The following is a 20,762-nucleotide window of genomic DNA, read 5'->3' as shown; positions in this document are numbered from 1 at the left end:
TTTCCCAAGGCCTGAAAGACACTTTTCTGTCCACTTGGCTTTTAATCAAGACTGGCCGGTCATGGCTCCCACAGCCTGCTGACCCAGAGGCTGCATCCTTATTTCCTCTTCCCCCTCTTTTCACGTGGTCAGCAGCCTGACGTCAGTTCGTTCACTTGAGACACACAAAGGTCAAGGTTTTCATTCAATGAGTGTATTCCAGCAATCTGTGCTCCAGAACCTTCCTTTGTCCAGACAACAGTGTCCACCCTTTGGACCGGTACGCATGCAGCAGGTACTGACTATTTTTCAAACACTTTCACGGATACATAAAGAAGAGCCTGGGAGCCATCCAAGATTTTAAGTTTTTGTGAAAAATTAAATTTATACTAAGCTTTTGAAAATTAAAAATCCTATGTGAGACTGTACCTCTGCCCTTACTGCAGGCCGTTTGCGAAATTCAGGAAGACCCGCCTTTCCATTCATTAGACAATTGCTGAGCATCCCCTAAAGGCAAAGCAGGATGTCAGGTGATATAGGTGAAGAAACAGGACTTGCTCCTTGCTCTAGTGGGGAAGGCAGGTAAACAGACACACTCAGCACAGTAAAGAACAGAATGGAGGAGCTGTGATAGGATAAAAGGGTCACCCTTGTAAGAACAAAGGAAAAGAGCATGCTTGCAATGGAGGAGACACAAACAAGGTCAGGAGGTTGGCAGGTGTCTTGAAGGAAGGCTGGTCTTGCCAAGTTGGGGCAGGAACTCCAGGCTTACCTGTGGAAGCATGGGCTTATGCATGACATTCCAAGAACAAGAAACACAAGAAAGAACAGGCCAAACACATACATTGCTGCTGCTGCTGCTGCTAAGTCGCTTCAGTCGTGTCAGACTCTGTGCGACCCCATAGACAGCAGCCCACCAGGCTCCCCTGTCCCTGGGATTTTCCAGGCACTACCATATGTAAACTAGCTAATGGGAAGTCTCTGTATGACACAGGAAGCTCAACTCCTCCGTGCTCTGTGACAACCTAGCGGGTGGGGTGAGGTGGGGGTGGAGGGAGGTTGAAGAGAGAGGGGACATATGTATACCTATGGCTGACTCATGCTGATGTATGGCAGAAACCAACACAACACTGTAAAGCAATTATCCTCCAATTAAAAATTAAAAAAAAGAAAAGGGCAGACTAGATGCTACAATGCTGTGACTGCTAGGCTAAGAAGCCCGGGCCTTTTTAAAAACCAAAGAGGAGCATGAAGTGATCATCCAACCAGCTGTGCTGTAGGGGATGGTGTGGGCAGATGAGGCTGCTGAAATGACCCTCTGAAGGCTGGCAGAGCTGGTTGTGGCAAGGGGAATGGAAATAAGTGGAGATTCAAGAGCTTTGGGGTTGGTACAAACCACAGGGACTTGCAACCATCACGTGAATGGGTGAGGAAGGAGGTGAAATAGACTCTGAATGCTATGATATGTAAACACTTGGTTGGAGTCCATGGACTGGGCAGTTCTTGCTATTTAAATATTTACTGTGGTTATTAGTCTCATCCAGCATTGAGCCCTTGTTTTATGCTTTAAATATCCCTGAGCAAAGTTAAGGAGTTATTTCTATCCTCCTTTTCAAAGAAAGGGCTTCCTGGTGGCTTAGCTGGTAAAGAATCCACCTGCAATGCAGGAGACCTAGATTCAATCCCTGGGTTGGGAAGATCCCCTGGAGAAGGGAAAGACTACCCACTCCAGGGCCTGGAGAATTCCATGGACTATACAGTCCGTGGGGTCACAGAGAGTTGGACATGACTGAGAGACTTTCACTTCACTTTAAAGATGAGAGAATCAAGCCTGTAAAGGCTTAGCCCTAAGCAGAGAAACACAACTAACCCAACTGATTTGTGTAGGGCTCAGACGAAAGATCAGCACAAGCCTCGTTACATAATCCAACAAAACATGAAGATAGCTCAGTACTGTCCTGTTGGCATGTTTTCAGCTGAACTGGGGCAAGCTTCGTAGAACTTTATACTGTGAGCTGTGTTATAAGGTCATTTGTTGATATTGTCCATTCCAAGAGCCAATGGAAAGTTACCAGTGTGCTGAATCATCACAAACATGGATGCAGAGAATGTAGGTCTTGCAACTTTAGTTTAACAAAATACAGTTCACAGATGCTATTTTTAGACTCAAGTTTGCCCAACAGAAAGTTTGTAAAAGAATAATCTGTCTAAAAAGCAGGTAAAGAAATTCACTGACAAAGACTTAGATGTTTTAGGACTTTAATGTCCTTCATATATTCAGCATAAAAAACTGACAATGGGTGAATAACAGGGGAAAAGAGTCTTCAGCAAAGATCTTCCCAAACTCACAGCATCACTGGCCAAACACCATAAAGAAACAGTCATGTGAACAAAGGAAAGAAGAGTTTAACAGAGATTTTTAGTTTAACGGCATAAAAAAACGGCAAAAAAAAAACAAGGAAACAACCAACCAACCTTTCTTCTACCCACTGAGAGGAATGAAAAAGTGAACCAGGGAGCTTCCAACCCTTGTGAAGTAGCTTTAAAAAGGAAGGGGTAGGGGAGGAACACAGCCGTTGAAAACGTAACACTTCAATGGTTACGGATACTATCAAATTCTCAAAGTCTGAACATACACCCACATGAACTGTATTATTAGAAAACATAAGTGCATGGAGATATAAACTATTTAGTGTTAAAAACAGACCTTGTTATATAAACATACAGTATGTCACTTTCATCTCTTTATGAGAATAAGGAAAGATTTCCAGTTTGCCTTTTAGTCTGAACTAAAAGGCAAACTGGAAAGATTTCCAGTTCAACTCACCGCATGGACGGTTGTGACCTGAATTAATAGCTGCAGAACCCCAGGAGACCCCCCCACTGCTGTCATCTTGCACAGGATCAAAATTCAGCACCCAGAGGACCCCACCCCACTCTCCATGCTGTTTGTTTCTAAAAATAATAACCTGCCAATTTGCATAATTAAGGCCATAGGCAGCTTTGAATATGAGATCTAAGCAGAAAGAGTAGCAGTAAAGACAGTATTAGTTAAGAGTTTCTAGAAAAAAGAGAGGGAAGATTTTTTTAAAGGCTTCCAGTTAAAGTCAGAATTAAGTCCCAACAGTTTGGCAGAGCTGCGGATGTGTCGCTGTTTTTCTCTAAAAAAGAAGAATCTACCATATCACTCGAGAAAATGCCATATTTGTTAATATTTTTGTAACCATTCCCAAGTGACTTTCAGCTTCGTTCATTGTTCAAGGGCAGAGTATATACTGGTCAGGATGCGCTCATAGCTGGTGCATCTCCAAAAAATTCTTCATGAAGGCTGCCAGCTTCTGGACGTCTTCGACAGTGACAGCATTGTACAGAGAGACCCGGATGCCTCCCACGGACCTGGAAGGACCACAGATGCGGCCATTAAGAACAGGAGCATCCAGTTTAACATCAAGACCACCCTCCTTCCAGTCACCCACTCCTTTAAGAGTCATGGCACCTGAGATCATCATGTCCAACTTCTCACCTGAAAATACCCATAGGAGGCCAAAAGCTTCAGACATCTCAGTCCTTAGGAATTCTTACCAACACAGTGAGCGTCATGCTTACATGTGACCTAGGTTAACTCAACTCTTCGATGAGCCTGCTGTACAGGGGGCAGGGATCTGGCAGGTACTCTTGCGCGTGAGGACATACATTTTTCATGGAGCCTGAAGGATTAATTAACTCCTCTTCCTAATGTCCAGCGGGAGCAATAGCGGCTTTTTCTTACATTGGACAGGGTTGTGTCAGTTGCACCATGGATCGGATGGCAACCTCTGAGCTGTCACAGCAGACAGCCTCAAAGGTAATTTTGACCAAAGCTCCTAGAAGATGGGGCTCCATCACGCTCTCAGCTGAGAAATCATGCTAAGGGTTCTAAAAGCAATAAGAAGATTATCCCATAATAACTGGTCTTTTTCAACTAGTTACAGTAACCGCTACTTCAAGCTGGGCAGGCTCCTGGATGTGTTTTACTCTGCATCTGAAGAGGCTTCCCTGGTGCTTCAGATAGTAAACAACTTGCCTGCCAATGCAGGAGACATGGGTTTGATCCCTGGGTCGGGAAGATCCCCTGGAGAAGGGAATGACTACCCACTCTAGTATTCTTGCCTGGAGAGTTCCATGGACAGAGGAACCTGGTGGTCTACAGTCCGTGGGGTCACAAAGAGTCCAGTATGACTTAGCAACTAACACTTTCACTGCATCTGAAAACCAAACCAATTCTCTGACAAGCTTCTGGATGTGACATGTACTCACCTATGCCCTTTCAAGGAGATCATATTGAGTTCAAGAGCTTTGTCAAGAAATCTTTTTTCTAAAGCATCGTCTCCTTTGGTGTTGCCAATGCGGAATGGAATATTCATCTTGCTTCTATTCTGGGGCTCCACTGGACATCTGAAAAACACATTTATTGTTGTAGATAATTTTCTGCAATGTACAACTTTAACAAGTCAACAGAAAATTTTTTAAAAACCATTTTCTAGACGCAAACAAGAGGTTACAAATCTGCCCAGGACATTTACAATTTACTTAAGGAGACAACTTTTCCATTTGGAAAAGGGAGTTAGCATTCTCTTATACAACTGGTACTACTTAATTTCTAAGAGCCTCAGTTTCCTCATCCAAATATTGGGAATATTAATAAAATCACCATTTCAGACAAGTTTTGACAGTTCAATGACACAATGTATATGAAGCTTCCAACACATGGCAGCCACAGAGCAACATGAATGAAATGACCCTTTCTCTACAAGGCTGCAGAGAAGGAAAAGTTGTTCTGAATAGTGGCTGTAAGACTTAAAAACAATGAGCAGCAACTTTCAAAGCACTTACAACACTGTACTGTCCCAAACCATGTGACCTTGAAACTTACTGACTCTCCCTATTGTACCTCTCTGATATGAGAACTAAACAAAGTATTTGCAGAGAATTTCTGTGGTACATTTGAAAATGGCCACAAATTCTCCATAGCCTTCCCAGCAAGAGGTGGGGCCTAGTGTTCACAGCTTTTGAATCTGGGCTGGCCTTGTGGATTTGCTTTGACCAAGAAACAATCTGAAGGGTTAGGGTGGGTAGGGAGGTTCAGGATGGAGGGGACACGTGAATACCTATGGCTGATTCATACTGATGTGTGGTAAAAACTATCACAATATTGTAAAGTAATTATCCTCCAATTAAAATAAATAATTTTTTTAAAAGAGACAGACTGCAACAGAAATGATGCCATGCAACTTCCAAGCCAAGGCACATGCAGCTTCTATACCTGTCTTGCTCAAACATTGCTGCTATGTAAGCAAGCCCAAGCTAGCCTGCAGGAAACAACAGCCCCAGCCAACAGCCAGCACTAGCTGCCAGACAGGGGAGCATGGCCATTTTAGACTCCGGGTGAACCACCAGATGAATTTGGTTGAATAAGTGATCTCAGAAGAGACCAGCAGAAGAAACCACCCAGCTGAGTTCAGCTCAACCTGCTGATGGAAAAGAATCCTGAGTAATGAAAATGGCTGTGGTTTTAAGCCAGTCTTGAAGTTTTCTGTGTATGATACAAAAGCAGACAACTGATACAATTTAGAAGAGTGCCTGGATCACATTCAATGCTATATAAGTATCTGTTAAAATCAAATAAATTTGTCTTTTTATTCCCAGCACCTTGCACGAGGCTCACACAGACTCTCAAAAATAAATGAGTCAAATTTCATAGGTTAGTATATGACTTCAGTTTCTGGTTTGGAAAGCAAGCAAGCCAAAATTATTTTTCATTGACAACCAAATGAGACAAACAGAAGGAGAGCTGACATGCTACTCTGAAATACAAGGAAAAATATGTCATAACTCTCTTTCCCCATCTTCTCAAGCACATCCTGTTTTATCCTTCCATTTCTACAGGGTAGGATTCATTAAAATTAAACAGCAAAAAAAGCAGTGTGAGGAAGCCCCCCATTAACAGCTATGCTCACCCCTGAGGGTGCACACACAGTTCTTGTTAAAGTTAACAGGAGTCAAGTCCACATTAACAGACAAAAGAGACCCAAGAAGGGAAATCAGGTCTCTGGCAATAGGCTTTGAGCTTGAATTCTGGCCCCCACCTTTTCACAGGTAGTAGGTTTCCTGGTTGACATTTAAATTAAAATTTTAATGTCTACCTCCTTTGATATTCTGCTGCCTCAGGCTCCTCATGCAAGAGTCCAATTATAGAGCCGGAGCAGCAAAAAGGACATGTGGTTTAAGGGTAAAAAATATTAAAAGGGGGAAGAATTAAGAACCTGGGTTTACAAATCTGTAAATACAAATCTGTATTTACAGTCCTCCCCTACAAATTTACCCAACCTATTGTGAAAGTAGATGGTACCATAACAGCAACAATGTCATAAAACCTAGAAACTGAAGATTAAATTAGCATGCAGCAGATACCTGCACAGTGCCCAACAGTGTCTCTGATGTGGGGCTGAGGGAAAGAAGAAATAGATTAAGGGGAATTAGTTGCTTCCAACCTAGCAAGACGGCTACGTAGGGAATTAAAATTCCACGGGACAAGCCCTGTGGAAGCACAGAGCTGAGCAAGTAATTCTCCCCAGAGAAGGTTGAAAGGTTTCAGAGGAAGGTATGAGGGAGGGGTTAGGACAGGGTGAGGGGAAGGAATGGCGTGTGTGTCCGTCAAGCCCTGGAGACCTCAGCAAGTTCTTGTAGCAAATAGGGTGCCGGGTGCCTGGCAAGCCCCACTCAAACTATTGGTGGACCCTAATTTCCTTCATCAGACCCCTCCTGAAGGACACCTGGGTTGACTCCAGATTTTCCCCATTATGTAAGCATCCCACATTGGACTTGGGGGCACCTGATTTTGTGCACACTTCCATGCCAGGCAGAGTACTGGCAGAGGGCAGGTGCCTAAGGTAAGTCTTTGGTCAAAGTACAAGAGTTGTGAACTTTGATGGGTGTTGCAACCTCATTGGAGAAGGCGATGGCACCCCACTCCAGTACTCTTGCCTGGAAAATCCCATGGATGGAGGAGCCTGGTGGGCTGTGGTCCATGGGGTCGCTAAGAGTCGGACACGACTGAGCGACTTCACTTTCACTTTTCACTTTCATGCATTGGAGAAGGAAATGGCAACCCACTCCAGTATTCTTGCCTAGAGAATCCCAGGGATGGGAGAGCCTGGTGGGCTGCCATCTATGGGGTCGCACAGAGTCGGACACGACTGAAGCGACTTATAGCAGCAGCAGCAGCAGCAACCTCACTCCAAAATTGAACACATTTACACTCGACATAACCAAAGTGTGGTCCCTTGCCAACACCAGCTGTTATCAATCTTCAGAATTTCTGTTGATCAGAAGGAAAACACCTCATGGTTTTAATCTGCATTTCCTGAAGAAATTAACCCCTTTCATCTATTAGCCAGCTGTTTCTTCCCTGTCATTTGCTCATACAGTTAGAGACCACCTCCTGCCTGGTTTTTTTTTTTTTTTTTTTTGGTTTATCCTTTTTAATTTGTGGATTCTTCCCTATAGCAAAAGTAACCCTTATAAGTTCTATGCTACGAAGTTTTTCTCATATCTATCATTTTGTTTTGTTTATGATGTCTTGAACTGTAGCAAAGTTTCAAATTTTTCATGTAATTAAATGTCTTTTACTTTATGGCTTTTGAGTTTTATGGCTTATTTTGGAAGGTCTCTGTACACTCTATACTTAAACAGAAATTCTTTGCTGGATTTTATATGTATGTCTTGCATTTCAATGCATTTACATCTTTTTGATTGATTAGAATTTATGTATGGCATGCTGAAAATATATAACTCTAATTTTTGTTTAAATGAATTATCAATGCTTCAATCAATTGTAAACATGGTTTTTTGTCTAATTTAAAATGCAGGGACTTCTCAGGTGGTCTAGTAGTTAGGACTTCCTGCTTCCAATGCAGGAGGTGTGGAGTCAATCCCTGTTCAGGGAACTAAGATCCCACATGTGGCCAAAAAATAAACAACAACAAAAACCAAAATGCAATTCTCAAGTAAACAAAAGTTTCTGAACTTTTCCAGTTATCTGTCTTTCCTTCTGCCAGTGGCTTTGTATTTTAATAGATCATATGCTAACATTACATTTTACTAATGTCCACATATGTTAAATATTTTTCAGCTATCCTCTTGCACTAACTTTCCTAGTTAAACACTGAACTAATATTTACTAATGTTTGTGATTATTGTGAATGGGATCTTTCCTCATTTTTTATTGTTATCACTGGAATTTGGGAAAGTAATTGACTTTTATACATTTCGATGGAACCAATCACAATTCTGAACATAATCATTTCTAATCTTTTCCACTGATTCCTGCAGTTTTAATAGAAAGTCACATCATCTGTGATTTCTGTTGTTTCCTTAGTGTAGTAGTTAAAGGCTCTGAAACCAGCCCCACCGACTCTCCCCATGTTCATACCCTGTCTGATCCCACCTGCCCTTTGCACCTGACCATAACCTGTCTCTGCTGCTGTAAAACACTGCTCACAAGGAAGTGACAACAATAAAATGTATTAATATCTGTAAAACACCAAGAGCTCTGCCTGCTTTATTTTGGGGTTGTTTCTGGACTCGTCAGGTGCTTCCCTCTTTCCTAAGGCCTGGTTCCCATAGGAAGTTGATGAGAAAAGGTGACCTCTGATCTGAAATGGATTCTACCACTTGGACTAATATCTAAGTTAATATCTAAGTTAAGTTAGATATTAACTTAGCATGTTAAAGTTAATATCTAAAACATTTTAATTTGATATATGATGCAGGGCACCCAAAGCCAGTGCTCTCTCACAACCTGGAGGGATGGGGTGGGGAGGGAGGTGGGTAGGGGAGTGGTTTCAAGATGGAGCGGACACACGTATGCCTATGGCCAATTCACATTGATGTATGGCAAAAACCGTCACAATACTGTAAAGTAATTATCCTTCAATTAAAATAAACAAATTCTAAAAACTTAGTATCTAATACATACTAAACACTATGTGTCAGGAACATCCCAGGTGCTTTCCATAATAACCACAAATAATATTAAGAGCCAACTTTCATGGATGCTCCCTACCTACCAAGTAGGGTTTCTCATGCTTTACACAAATGACCCAGAGCAAGAGCCCTTAAACCCCTCCATTATATACTCTTGATTCATATGCATTTTCATTTAACCCTCATGATGGTCATAATATTCTATGGACTTATGTCCATTGTGCAGATGAGGAAATTGAGTCTAGAGTGGTCAGGACACCTGCCCAAGGCCACACGCTGGTAAGTGGCAATGCGGGGCTTCTACGGCCAAGATGCTACACTGCCCACGTGGGCTCAACTCACAGCCAGCCAGCAACTGTGGTGGTCAGGCTATAGAATGAACAGGGACTTCAGTAGTGGCCCTCTCAAGTCTCTGAGTCCCCGGCCAGGAACACTGGCAGAGCTGGTCCAACCCCCAGCAAACTGCCCAAAACTGTGTTCCATGAAGGGGCTGCTCTACCAGGCAGGGGAGCACCAAAGGCGGGACAAAAATGAGGAGCGAAAGTGATGGTGAACAGTAAATTCCAACTCTAGGTTCCTTGGTATTCCTCTTAGAAACTGCTCACCTCCCCTTCAGGGCCATATTTCCATAGCGAAGCATTTCCTGAAAATCCAGATGCACACAGAGACAGCTCGTGAGTGTCCAACTGCTGAACAGGGGTGAGGGGAGCAGAGTGTGCTCCTGACTATGGTAACAAGGTTCCACAGTAATTTCATGAGCCAGGATGACATTTTCTGGGCAGGCGGCCCAGGAGTGAATGGGAGTTCCCAGAAAGTGGTTTATTCAGAAAAGGATGTAAGTTCGGGCTCAAAAGCCTGTTCATAAGTGAATGAGGAGTTTTGCATGGGGAAGTGATCAGATTGCCCAGGAGACAACCCACCTGCCATGTTGGCTTTGGCAGGTTGCTTTCTGGAAGATGCTGAGGGGTGCTTGTAGTTAAAGGATCTCGAGTGGAGGGAAGAATTTCTGGGACTTTTGGTGTTCCTTCTATACTTTATTTTCTTTCTAATGCCCTGGATTTCTTCCAGGGGCATCACCATTCTTTCTGTCCTCTCATTTTGTGCCTATACATTTCCCAAGAAATACATGAAGTCAAATGCTAACAGAAACATTGGTCTCCCCTTCACAATAGCTGCCACGTGCTCTCACTCACATTCATATTCTGTGCACTCTAAGGAAGCCAGGAAGAATAAGGAGACTTATTCTTCTTGGTAACACCAGAGCCTAAAACCAGGCTAGCCCAGAGGAGTGCTCAGGCACCATTTACTGGAGGGGTGGATGGATGGATGGACGGATGGGCAGATGGATGGTAGATGGATGGGTAGATGGAGGGTGGGTGGATGGGTAAGCAGACAAATGGGTAAATGAACTGATGAATTAAACATGTCTTCAGACCTTTCCACACTATCTTTTCAATCCCAGCACAAGCCATCCCTCTAGGCGGCCCACTCTCTGCTCTCCAAACATACTGCTTTCTTCCCTCAGTGCTTTACAGGGGCCATTCTTTGCCTTCCTAAAAATTTATAGAAGAATTTCTGCCTTCTTCTCTGCCTAATTCTACTCCCGCCCAAGGCTGAAGCTCATCTAAAGGCTCTCCCTTCTCCTCCAGCCAAAGCAGAATCCTCCTGTCCTCAGCTCCCGACTCATCATTTAGCCCTTGGCTATGAACTCCTTGGACCATCTATGGCCAATCACGCGTGTTAAAATGGCTCTAGTAAGTGCTAGTGGAGTACTCTGGCTTCCCTTCTCATATATCAGGATCTAAAATGGAAGATTCCCAAGGGCCAAGCCACAGAACCACAGAGAAGGCAGGAATGCATAGTGGGGAATCCCTTCCCCCAGATGGCGTATGGAAGAGGACCCTAAAGCTTAAGTCATTCAGCCAAGCTGGACTCCCTGAGGGCTTGTGGCTGCAGGCCAAGAACTCATAGGAGCAGGCAATCAGTTAAGGGCAGAGACGACACCACCAGTTATGGCTGCCCCATCAGTACACCCCAACCCTTCACCCATGGTTGGTTATGAGATGTGTTAGCAAGTCCTGGGTAAAACATACAACTCGAAGTCAGGTTTGAGGCTTTTTTTTTTTTTTTGATATGTGGCCCACTGAGTTCTCAAAAAAGAGTGAAAATTCCTTTGTTATTGTCAGCTAGATGTTTTTGTTATAACAGACTGAACTCCAAAGAGTAAATACCACTAAGAAGGGGGTCCTGGCTTGGTCAATGAGAGTATCTATGCATATGTGTGTAGAAATGGGTGTGCATACACAGCATAAAGTCAGATCCTCCCGCAGGAGTCCCCACTGTGAAGGAAGGGAAAGCAAATGAAAGCATCGCCTGTTAAGCTCTTTGTGTACCAGGCACCATATGTGGCATTTTGGTGAGAGGCCTGTTGTAGGGGGTTGAATGGTGGCCTCTGCAAAGGTTTACCCATGTGCTCACCTCCACATTCACCTGTGAATGTGACCTAGTAAGAAAAAGGGTCGGGACTTTCCTGGTGGTCCAGTGGCTGGGACTCCGTGCTCCCCATGCAGGGGGCCAGGGTTCAATCCCTGGTCGGGGAACTAGATCCCACATGCTGCAACTAAGACCTAGGGCAGCCAAATAATTAAAGTAATTACTGCAAAAGAAAAGAAAAAGGATCTATGCTGGTGCAATTAAGCTAAGGATTTCTAGATGAGATAAATCATCCTGGATTATCTGAGTAGGTCCTATATCCAATGACCACCTTGTGAGAGACAGAAGAGAAGACACACAAAGAAGGAGAAGGCCACGTGAAGCAGAGGCAGAGACTGGGGTGAGGCAGGAATGCCCAAAGCCCCCAGAAGCTGGAAGGGGCCAGGAATGGACTCTTCTCGGGAGTTTCTGCAGGGAGCAAAGCCTTGCTGACAGCTTGACTTTGAACTCCTGGACTCCTGATAACTGAAAATAAATTTCTCTTGTTTTAAGGCACCAAGTTAATGGTACTTTTGCTCTAGCATCCCTAAGAGATCAATACAAGGCTCATGGGTTTTCTGGTGCTGGTCCAGGGGTCAACACATGTTCATGAATCAGTTAGTCACAAAGACATTTAACTAGGAGTCAACTATACCAGAGCCAATTCCATTCACTGACTACAGGCCTCAAAATTCTCCAAGCCAGGCTTCAGCAATATGTGAACCGTGAATTTCCTGATGTCCAAGCCGGTTTTAGAAAAGGCAGAGGAAGCAGAGATCAAATTGCCAACATCCACTGGATCATGGAAAAAGCAAGAGAGTCCAGAAAAACAACTATTTCTGCTTTATTGACTATGCCAAAGCCTTTGACTGTGTGGATCACAATAAACTGTGGAAAATTCTGAAAGAGATGGGAATACCAGACCACTTGACCTGCCTCTTGAGAAACCTATATGCAGGTCAGGAAGCAACAGTTAGAACTGGACATGGAACAACAGACTGGTTCCAAATAGGAAAAGGAGTACATCAAGGCTGTATATTGTCACCCTGCTTATTTAACTTATATGCAGAGTACATCATGAGAAATGCTGGGCTGGAAGAAACACAAGCTGGAATCAAGATTGCCGGGAGAAATATCAATAACCTCAGATATGCAGATGACACCACCCTTATGGCAGAAAGTGAAGAGGAACTAAAAAGCCTCTTGATGAAAGTGAAAGTGGGGAGTGAAAAAGTTGGCTTAAAGCTCAACATTCAGAAAATGAAGATCATGGCATCTGGTCCCATCACTTCATGGGAAATAGATGGGGAAACAGTGGAAACAGTGTCAGACTTTATTTTTCTGGGCTCCAACATCACTGCAGATGGTGACTGCAGCCATGAAATTAAAAGACGCTTGCTCCTTGGAAGGAAAGTTATGACCAACCTAGATAGCATATTCAAAAGCAGAGACATTACTTTGCCAACAAAGGTTCGTCTAGTCAAGGCTATGGTTTTTCCAGTGGTCATGTATGGATGTGAGAGTTGGACTGTGAAGAAGACTGAGCGCCGAAAAATTGATGCTTTTGAACTGTGGTGTTGGAGAAGACTCTTAAGAGTCCCTTGGACTGCAAGGAGATCCAACCAGTCCATTCTGAAGGAGATCAGCCCTGGGATTTCTTTGGAAGGAATGATGCTAAAGCTGAAACTCCAGTACTTTGGCCACCTCATGTGAAGAGTTGACTCATTGGAAAAGACTCTGATGCTGGGAGGGATTGAGGGCAAGAGGAGAAGGGGACGACAGAGGATGAGATGGCTGGACTGACTCGATGGACCTGAGTCTCAGTGAACTCCGGGAGTTGGTGATGGACAGGGAGGCCTGGCGTGCTGCGATTCATGGGGTCACAAAGAGTCGGACACGACTGAGCAATTGATCTGATCTGAAAGGGAAAGAGTAAACTTTTCTAAAAGGGTAAATATCCCAGCGAGGTCAGGAGTGGGTGCTTATACCAAGGGTCTCCAGTGGAGTCCTGAGACAAAGCTGAGACCTTCTAGCATGTTCATGTTTTGTCCCCAGGGACAGAGAGGAGGTGGTGGGGAGACAGGGGTGTGCAGTGTGAGTAATTTCACCACCAGTGGGAGACAGGTCCCAAAGCCTGGTATTCCTGGGGTGGAGATGCAGGAGGGAAAATTCACGTGCATCACGCTCCTGGGGACTTCAGTGTCTCACAGAAAGATGGCTGCATCCATGTTCCAAAACCAACACAGCATAGACACATTTTTCAAGTCACAAGAGGCAAAATGTGAGATAAAAACCATCCACTTACACATAGAATCCTTGTGAATTATCAATAATATCATAAATCATTTGCGATTTGATGGAGCTAAGCTTCTCCATGGCTGCTGCCCCGCCGTTGTTCTTAATCCACTCCAGGACCAAGCCCATGACATAGATGCTAAAATAGAGTAAAAAAAATACACATATCCATTTAGATCAGCTTTGCACAAATAACAAGACATCTGAGCAAACTAAAGCTGTACTAAAATAGACTTAAAGACACCATTAGACAAATTAGTTTTAAAAGAGAAAAAATTTCTTTAAAAAGAAAAAAAAAAAAACTGCTGAGGGGACTTCCCTGGTGGTCCAGTGGTTAAGCCTCCAAGCTTCCAGCCCAGGGGGCACCGGTTGGCTCCCTGGCTGGGGAACTAAGATCCCATATGGTACATGGCACAACCAAAAAATGGAAAATAAAATGGTGCTGAGGGCTCCGTGTGCACCTCCCTGAAAGCCCACAGGAACAGAGGTCTTCTGTGGAAAAGACACAGCTCGAGCTGGGCATATGGAGAAGGCCAGCTATGCCCTCTCTACGAGGGGGAACAAAGGTTCCCCAGAGGAATTTGTGTAGACTTAGTTGCTGGGTGTCTAGGTCCAGTGAAGGTCTGGGGGGGGGATCCCCCCAACTTAGCTGCTGCCTCGTTTATTAACACTGTAACAGGGTGGGGAGGAGAAGACATATAAGAAGCTGGTCCCAGGGAAGCCCAAGATACTGACTGGCTCCTTCATTGCCTCCAGGTGGCTGGAGAACTCTGGTATTTCTACCCCCAGAAGGTAGCAGAAGCCCATGTGGGGCTGCCCAGGGCCACTGGGCAGAGAATGGCCTGTACCCAGAACCATGCGATGGCTCCTCTGGAAGCTTCTCCAGCGGGCTCCCCAGATGGCCCTGGAAGGAAGGAGAAATGGTGTCCGGGGCCAGAGGGGAGGGAGCTCAAAGCAGAAATCATCCGCTGGGTGTTTACAGCCTCAGCTGAAGCTCTCTGGGTAAAGACTGAGAAATCAGAGGGGCAGAGGAGACAGAAGAAAGCAAGGGGAGGCAAGCACCATTCAGCAGGCTAGGCGCCCTTTTACTGATCAAAAAAAGTCTGAGGCCAGAGCTGCCATTATCTTATTTTACAGATGAGGAAACAGGCTCAGAGAGCTTGACTCTGCATGACTTTTACATCCAACAAGTAGCTGATAAAGCAAGATTCCAACCCCAGCTGGTCTGATCCCAAAGGCCCAGCTCTTTGCACAATAACAAAAGGGCTCTAGACCCTCAGCCACTATCTCACCTGCCAGTGGGGCGGTCAGGCTGGCACCACAGCTCCGACACGGGTGCCAAGAGCAGCGGCTGCAGGGGCATAACAGCTCACACGTGTGTTCCAGATAAGGTGTTCTCCCACTTTACCGTAAGATGCTCTAGAATTTCCATCTAACCCCAAACTGCTCGATCCCCCAGGAACGACATAAACCCACCCTGCCACATGATCCCAGCAGAGTCACGTGTGAATCCTGCCTGTTCAACAGTACATTTTGGTGACTGGGCTTCCCTTCTCACAGCAGCTGTTTTCCCAGGGTTCCCAAGCTGCTATTTCAGTCATCAAATCATGGCTGCAGCAAAGGCTCAGACCAGGTTCATGGTCCCAGCCAGACCTCAGCACCCACACACTTCCCTCTTGGTGTGTGACTCAGCCCCATATCCAGACTCACTGCCCATGCTCCTGGCTAATCCTAATCAGATCTGAGCAGCACAGTCAGCAGAGAACCCTCCCGTTTTACAAGCTGCCCAGAACTGGCGCCCTTAGCTTCCGTCTACAAAGCCTCAGTGTAAGGCAGATGGCTTGGAAGGAAGCGAGTTCTCCTGGAGACCAGATGCCCCAGAAGTGGAAGGATGTCTGGCCTCATGACTCAGCCGGAACTTCTAATGCATAGCTAACACACGCTTCCACTCCCATACCATCCGAAATCTTCAAAACACAGGGGTCCTAAGATGCTTATGCAGCCTTGCAACTTGGTCTCCATTCTCCCCACTAACCAGGGTATCACTTTTAACTGTTATATTGTCTTCACTTCTAAAATGCCACCAGCTTGGGGCTTCCCTGGTGGCTCAGATGGTAAAGAATCCAACTGCAACGCAGGAAACCCAGGTTTGATCTCTGGGTTGGGAAGATCCCCTGGAGAAGGGAATGGCAACCCACTCCAATATTCTTGCCTGGAAAAAATCCATGGACAGAGGAGCCTGGAGAGCTATAGTCAGTCCATGGGGTTGCAGAGTTGGACACCACCGAGTGACTAACATTTTTACTTTCTTTTCACACAGTGTTAAGTGTACTGTCTAAGCCTGTGCGTTAAATGACTATATAAATCACAGCAGATCCATTCTCTGGAATATCACACCACAATTCAAAGAGGAAAAAAGGCAAGCATTTGTCCTGACACAGCCGTGTTCACAGTACATTGCTGGGTGGAAAAAGAATTCACAAAGCAGCCTGTATGGTAACATTTCATTTGCATAATTAAATATATGGCTCTATTTGCATCTGCCCTGCACAGCAAGCAGTTAGCAGTAGTTTCACCTCAGAAGTCTTTGCCAAGATCTTGTGTTAACTTTTCTAAGCAATACAAAATGCTTTTTGGGCACTAGGGATTAGAAAAGCACCCCAGAAAGCCCTGGAAACTCTCCCTGGCTGTTCTGAAGGACTAAGCCTCCTGGGCAGGCCCACATTCCCATTCTGATAAGAAGGATGGCCTGGGTTAGTGGGGAATATTTTGTTTCTCATTAGCTACTTCATACGATAGATAAAACGAATTTATACTTACAGGTCCCGTTAGTCATGGGAAGTAAATCTGCCTTATAGAGTTAGAAGGGAAGTTTAGGAATCTGTTTGTTTGTCCATAAACTGGGCTTAGTGTTAAACAGAATGTCCACATGGTCCTTTATTCCACCCCAATTCACTGCTCAGGGTTACAGGCAATTATGTGAAGGCCAGTCGTCCAGTTCAGTTCAAACAAACTGCCCAGGGCCTCTGGTCACTTGGCTCTAATTTTATTAGAAAAAAAAAGAGCTTCTTTTTTAACTTGGGACATTTTCAAGGACTTCCACGTGATACAAAGTTCTGAACTGTTCTGGGTGCCTTATCAGCTCACAGCCAGGCCTGGGGAGGGTGTCATGCACAAATCCTCCTCTCTCCATTCAATGCTTATTCTCACTGGGAGAACTACAATTTTCTAATCTTAAAAATACACCAAATGAAATATTAGTTTTTCAAGTCATAGACTGTAAGTAACTGCTCAGTCACACAGATGTTTACTGTTTTTCCTTTTCTCTTCTTTTAGAGTAAAAGAATCCAAGACTCCAAGGGGTGTCCTGGGTCAGAATTTAACCCAATCTCTTTTGACCTCCACATTTATATGATTCTCTCTTTTTTGAATTGGCGTGTAACTGCTTTACAGTGTTGTGTTAGTTTCTGTTGTACAACAAAGTGAATCAGCTATATGCAATTCTGATCAAATCTTATTGTCAGTCCTGCCCTGAGATGGTCTCAGTTTTCACTTTCCTGATCTGTCTGGAAAAGAAACCTTGGTCTTTTTCTCCCCTTGTTTCTGTGTGTCTGGCTCAGCTCCCTCCTTAGGCAGAAAGGCTCCAGGCAGGGAGTGTCTGCCTCCCCCACCCTGTGCCCCTGCCCCCAGGTAACCAGGTTGACCCTGCACGCCTGACTGGTCAAGGCCCGGGGCGGAGGCCTGCACAGGCGCTGGCAGGGGAATGACCCTCTGTGAGTCATTCAAGAAGGACTTTCTCTCAGTGCCTCCCCCAGGTCTGACTCCAGACATTTTTATTTCCCATTAGACAGACTCACCTGCTAACTCACTATTTCTGCTGACTTTTAATATTAACAGGCTGCATTTTAACATATTCATTACATTAAAAAAAAATTGATTTCAAGGTCACTCACTCACATAGAGAAGGTGCCAGAGGGTAAGACAGCTCATCCTGCTCCCCCAGTCTATGCTCTGATCAGAACTGCTGGCCTTCGGGGCACATCCAGGGCCAGGGCTTTCCCGGCCCCGCACACTTTCTTGCTCCCAGAGCCTCAGTGGTCTCTGCCTCTGCCTGAAAGACTCACGCGCCCGAGACCAGACCCTGGCTGTTTGTTCTAACAGGTAAGGACTAAACGCCTCCCAGCACCTCCTGCCATGGTGTGGCCTGGCTGCAGAGCCCCTTCCCCAGGGGACCCAGCTGTCCAGCACTGCTCAGCACAGCAGGGCTCCTTTCCCAGCTGGCCAGTGGTTACTGGCTTGTCCACTACCAGAAACCCCAGAGACAAGACAAGTGGGCAAGACAGGTTCAGCCCTGCCCCGCAATCCCCACCAGGCACTTCAGAAGCACTTTCAACCGGAGTGAGACAGAGTGGGATTGACAGGTGACCGGGAGAAAATACCAGACACCTCCGTTGCCTGAGGGAAGCAGGGGACACAAAAGAGAAGAGCTGCTGCAGCCTACGTGAGCTACGCAGAAAACCAGCAACAATTTCCATCAGCATTCCAGCTGTGGAAAAAGCTCTTTTCTTCCTGTGGTAAATTATATGGAAGAAGTGTCTTTCCCACAGGCAGCGCCTCAGAAGGAGACCGCTAACAAAGCCCCAGCCCCCATGTAACTGAGGCCTATACTGGCCCAAGCCCCTCTTCATATGCTCTGTTATGAGAGCATCCACCATCACTGAAAAACTTCAAAGAGCAGGACTCCAACAGCCATCTATTCTCCAGAGATGGGACCCTTCCGACACAAACCCACCCTGGTCATTTTGCTGTTGAAGAGCATGAAGGCACCAGCTGTACTTATCCAGGCTTTCAAGTCAGACCGCCTGGGTTCAAATCCACGCCACTTCCTAGAAGTATGGCTTTGGCTTCTTCACTTGCAAAACGGGAATAACAATTAGAGTACCTATCTCCTAGGGTGCTTGGGAGATTAAGTGGGTCATACGCATCACTATTTACATCACAGATGCCCTGGAAAGATAAGATAGTCTATAAACTCTGGCTCTTATCCCTGCTGGTAAATAATAATACAGCACTAACATTTATAAGCCACTGAGAGCCAGGCATTCACTAAGCACAGTTTGGTGGTAGAGGTTTAGACACTACAGGCTCCTCTGTCCATGGGATTCTCCAGGCAAGAATGCTGGAATGGGTTGCCATGTCCTTCTCCAGGGGATCTTCCCGACCCAGGGATTGAACCCAGGTCTTCTGCATTGCAGGCAGATACTTTACTGAGAGCTACAAGGGAAGCCCCCAAGCACATTTTAGACACATATTTTAATCATCCAATCTTTATCAGCAACTAATTACTCTTGGAGACACCAGATGCACAGATAGATTAAGCAACTTGCCTAAACTCACACAGATTGCTAGTAATAAAATTTATCTGGCTAAATTTTAGGTGTCACAAAGATTTTCACCAACTGCCTGAGTCTGAGAGTTAAAAGACCATAAGGTGGAATAGCCTTACTTTCCCCAAAAGTGCTATAATGCAGACTCTGACTAGGATTAACAGGAAGCCAGGCTAACAGGTCCCCTGCAGACTGGGTGAAAAACAGAGAAGTGTTTGTTCCAGCCAGTGTGTCCAATGCCAAGCAGTGGGCTTCAAGCAGGCCCAGCTAGGGAATGAAAAAGGCAGGTAGCCCAGCCTTTGAAAGTTCTTCTCTAAAGTTGCACTGCTTGTTTGAGATGCAGGCATGACACTTCATGTGCAGAAAGCTTTTGGGCTAACGGTGAACCACCAAGGCTACCAAGACCAAACAGAAACACCCCAAAAAAGAAAGGCAAGGAAAGCTGATCAGACAGTGCACAGAGGAGGATGAGGAAGAGGTGAGCTGGGCAGAGAATCCTGAAGGACATCTGGGCGATTAGGTTACCAATTCACAGAATCATGTCCAGCTTCAGAAAGTCACCTAGTATTGATGGGAAATGCTGAGACCCCCCTCCTTCCCTGGTCCCCAGGCCAGACCCTGGAGTTACCTGAAACAGGGAGGTGTGTTGTACAGGGAGTTATTTCCAGCCTGCACTTTGTAATCCAGGACCGAGGGGCACTCTTTGAGGGCAAACCCCAGCAGGTCATCTCGGATGATCACCACCGTGACCCCTGCAGAGCCAACATTCTTCTGGGCACCAGCAAAAATCACACCAAACTGCCAAAGAGAAAACGTGCTATTTTAAACGTACTTGGTCATCTTTCATAAATGTATGTCAAATTCCCCAATCTCTTTCTAAAACACAGTTTTTATGAGGAAGTAACTCAATTTTAATCCTGTTCAGAGCAAATTCCCTTTTCTAAAGGAATCTCTATCTGGACAGCAAATCAATACTTGTGAGTTTAGAGCCTGCAGATTATGAATCTGCCTGGTCCTTCTCCCCAGGAAGAGGCCAGCCCAAGCCCACCACTGTGAAGACCTTGTATCTATTCCTATTCACTCTATTACATCTCTTTTCTACCTCCAAACCCATCTTTAAAATAAGGCTGCTGTCCTTGGTGACCTAAAGAAACCAATTTTTTAATCTATTTATATTTGTATAAAGGGACAATCAGAAGACACTGAGAAATGAAACAAGCTGCCCAAGGGAGAAAAAAATTCAGAAAAAGAGATGTTTTAATGTACTTTGGGACAATTTCCATGTAAGATATAGAACCTTCTTCCATGTCTCCCCATGAAACCTTTAGGAAAATTCAGTAGCATCCCACATGGGAGGAGGGGGATAGCCTGGCCCAACAGGAAGAGGTATTTTTACAATTGGCATTGTTTAGAATTGCCAGTGTATGGTAAGTGAAAATAAAAAGTAGGCTATAAACAAAATGTATATATTCACACAACAGAATATTACTTGGCCTAAAAAGAAATGGAGTTCTGACATGCTACCACAGGGTGAACCCTGAGAACATTATGCTCAGTGAAAACAAGCTAGACATGAAAGGACAAATATCACATGACTCCACTGAT

At 45.0% G+C, this 20,762-nt stretch overlaps 1 protein-coding gene across 1 annotated transcript in view; it reads right to left on the bottom strand.

Moving 5' to 3' along the window:
• Window positions 1-2,221: 2,221 nt before the first annotated feature.
• The window catches only part of PSAT1 (phosphoserine aminotransferase 1), a 28,295-nt gene continuing 9,754 nt past the window's right edge, over window positions 2,222-20,762 (bottom strand). The window contains exons 6-9 of the mRNA NM_001102150.1: window positions 19,786-19,955; window positions 13,781-13,909; window positions 4,276-4,413; window positions 2,222-3,375 (exon numbers count right to left, since the gene is read on the bottom strand). Of these exons, the coding sequence (NP_001095620.1) occupies window positions 3,270-3,375; window positions 4,276-4,413; window positions 13,781-13,909; window positions 19,786-19,955 (543 nt within the window). The 3' untranslated portion in view covers window positions 2,222-3,269. The remainder of the gene's footprint in view (window positions 3,376-4,275; window positions 4,414-13,780; window positions 13,910-19,785; window positions 19,956-20,762) is intronic.

Source organism: Bos taurus, chromosome 8 (genome assembly GCF_002263795.3).
Source record: "Bos taurus isolate L1 Dominette 01449 registration number 42190680 breed Hereford chromosome 8, ARS-UCD2.0, whole genome shotgun sequence".
Lineage (NCBI taxonomy): Eukaryota > Metazoa > Chordata > Mammalia > Artiodactyla > Bovidae > Bos > Bos taurus.
This window is presented reverse-complemented; position numbering and strand designations above follow the sequence as displayed.